This window comes from Polistes dominula, unplaced genomic scaffold (genome assembly GCF_049000335.1).
Source record: "Polistes dominula isolate Pdom_NZ unplaced genomic scaffold, Pdom_raw_medaka contig_284, whole genome shotgun sequence".
In the NCBI taxonomy this organism is placed as follows: domain Eukaryota; kingdom Metazoa; phylum Arthropoda; class Insecta; order Hymenoptera; family Vespidae; genus Polistes; species Polistes dominula.
In genome coordinates, this window is record NW_028300922.1 from 14,587 (window position 1) to 17,519 (window position 2,933).

The following is a 2,933-nucleotide window of genomic DNA, read 5'->3' on the forward strand; positions in this document are numbered from 1 at the left end:
ATCAAAGTGGAGTCCTCAATAAAGAAAAAGGTTATCTCGGGGAAGCACACAGCCTTCCGTAGTCATCTGAAACAAAAACATGCAAACATTTTTTTAAAATAACAAAATAAATTAATTTTCTTAAACAAAAAACTTTGAAAAAAAATTTTTTTGCACGTCTGCAAAACATATATATATGTAAGATTTATTAAATTTAAATAGAAATATTTATTATAATAGAACAAATATTTAATTATTAAGGTTTAATATAATAATAAAGAGATAGAAAAGAAAAGAAAAGTAAGTAACAATAGTTAGGAATCTTAAGTACACTCGTATTACACTCTTTCACTTACAAATAGTCGCACCGAATCAAGAAGGCGAAGATCGCCTTCTTCGCCGCGCTTATATACTCATTCACCCCACCAATGGTCCCAATCACTTCCGTCAATCATTCTCGAGATCTCTAGACTATTCCCGACCGATTAAACAAATGACCTCTTCCCGATTTCCGGTTCGGAAATATTCGAAAGACTTCGGGGTGCACGCTCGCTTTCCTTTCTTGCTAGCCACACTCATATTCATATCGCTGCGTGCACTCACACTTATACCCATATCGCTGCATACTTTTACACATCTTTCACTTTCATCAATTGTTTTCACGCACACCATACACTCGCACTCTTCGTCTTTCTCTCACCCTTACATATATATATAATCTTGATATCTTATTAATCATGATTGTGTTTAAAATTATTTAGGAGCGATTTAATGAGAAGGATAAAGAAAAAGAGTAAGTACGCCAGTTCGAACAATACCTTTATAAGTATGAAGAAGAAATTGTATAATATAATATTGGAATTATGCAAATGACGTTAATACACATGTTGTGTAATTTATTTTTGAAAAGGATGTTATTAATTTATACTTAAAGTAATTTAAACGCTATATAAGTGTATTTTGGAGATTAAACGAACATAACTATATTATTTGTTCATGTTTACTGCTGTTTTCGAATTTTTGTTTGACATAAGTTATTCATTTAATTAAAGCGCGCGCGCGAAATGGATTTTTCACTGACACACAGACTCATCCAGAAACAAACAAATTTTTAGTGATTAATTACTCTCAAAATGAAGAAGAGAGAAGAAGAAAAAACGCGACATAATGTTTAACAAAATGCTTACAACATTTAACCTATAACTATCAGTAGATTTTATAATTTTTAAACTATTTTAAAGCTTTTATATTTTTTCATTTCATTTTGTTTTTTTTTCTCATCTGCTGCACTCGATATTTTCCTCATCAAATAGTAACTTAACCAAAGAAACATTTGTCATTAAAACTGTTAAATTTTCTCTTGTATTGAGAAAATATGCAGTAGGTTCGGTAGGTTTTATATTATAATAATTGTAACAGCGTTACAATTCTACATTTATTACACTTTATATAAATGATATAAAATAATATAATTAACAATATTCTATTATATTGTTTCTCTTTATACGTCCGCGCTTACGAATGATCTGTGGCGTCTCGCACCAGCGCAGTGTCGACACCTTCTCGGCCAACAGCGCGCAGCTGTAGCAGCGCGCGTGTGGCGATACGTGTCTAGTGTATCGACGCGGCACACTGGCGCCCTTCCTCCCTATGCGGGTACTAGACTAACTAAACCCAAGTTGAACGTAACGGTCGAAATGTAAGTTAGTCCTATATATGGCGTCCAAGAGTTTAGTTGTATCTTGTTAATAAATTTATATATTTTTGTTACTTTAATTGACGACTATCGCGTAAATCTCCAGATCAACCTTTTCCGTTAACCTTGTTCCCCACATAAATAATTGGTGCCGAAACCCGGGAATATAAAAAAAAAGGAAAAAAATGGAAATTCAGGGAACAAAGACCGGTACAGCAAAAAATGGCGCAGATAGTCGAACAGAGAACAAAGGACCCGAGATACAGGCAAGCGAATTTCGTAGCGTTAAATTAGCTCCTTTCATGAGAGACGAACCAACGCTATGGTTCATGATGCTAGAGCGTGAATTCGCAGCTTATAATGTACGCTCTGATGCCGTAAAAAGCGCAGCAGTTGTCCGACATTTGGATGTTGCGACCTTGAAAATTGTGGCGGACATAATTGCCACCACGTCTAACGATTCATATACTGAAATAAAGGAGGCATTGATCACACGCTTAACAGCGTCGGAAGAATCAAAATTTCGACAACTCCTTACAGGCTTGGAGCTACAGAACAAAAAACCTTCAGTTCTGCTAAGAGAAATGAAATTATTAGCAGGAGACAATGTAAGTACCCAAGTCCTACAAACCCTATGGTTACAGAGATTGCCAACGAGAATACAGGAAGTACTAGCAGTCGTAGAAGACGTTGGTCTCGAACGTCTAGCAACCCTAGCCGATAAAACAATAGAAAGAACAGGGCATTATGAGGTAGCAACCATAGTTGACAAAAGCTCGGGAGACGAAACACAAGATAGAAAACTACATGACGAAATGGCACAGCTCACAGAAAAAATGGCCCACCTGGAAACCTTAGTAGGAGGTAAATATCATGGCAGACAATATGATCGACCAGTTTATCATTCCAGGAATAGATCAAGATCTAGGAGTCGTAATAGGAATAGACCATGCTATTTCCATGCAAAATTTGGCGAAAAGTCATGGAGATGTCGTAAACCTTGTAACTGGACCGGCCCAGATCAGCGAAAACAGGGAAACTAGATACACCATCTAATATTGAGGCGATTGGAGATGGTGCACAGAGACAAAGCCGCCTCATAATTCCAGACAGAATATCCGGAATAAGATTTTTGATAGACACAGGCGCTGATATATCTGTTATCCCAAAAACATCTGGTGACAGGAGAACATTAGACAGCGAATATAACCTATATGCTGCAAACGGTTCAACCATTCATACGTATGGTAAAAAAGTA

The 2,933-nt window shown here is 36.2% G+C and overlaps 1 protein-coding gene across 1 annotated transcript; it reads left to right on the forward strand.

Moving 5' to 3' along the window:
• Nucleotides 1–1,583: 1,583 nt before the first annotated feature.
• LOC149033040 (uncharacterized) lies at nucleotides 1,584–2,731 on the forward strand. Its single transcript, XM_089170911.1, has 2 exons — nucleotides 1,584–2,532; nucleotides 2,586–2,731. The coding sequence occupies exons 1-2, from the start codon at nucleotides 1,861–1,863 to the stop codon at nucleotides 2,589–2,591; spliced, it is 678 nt and encodes a 225-aa protein (XP_089027037.1). The 5' UTR covers nucleotides 1,584–1,860; the 3' UTR covers nucleotides 2,592–2,731.
• Nucleotides 2,732–2,933: the final 202 nt, after the last annotated feature.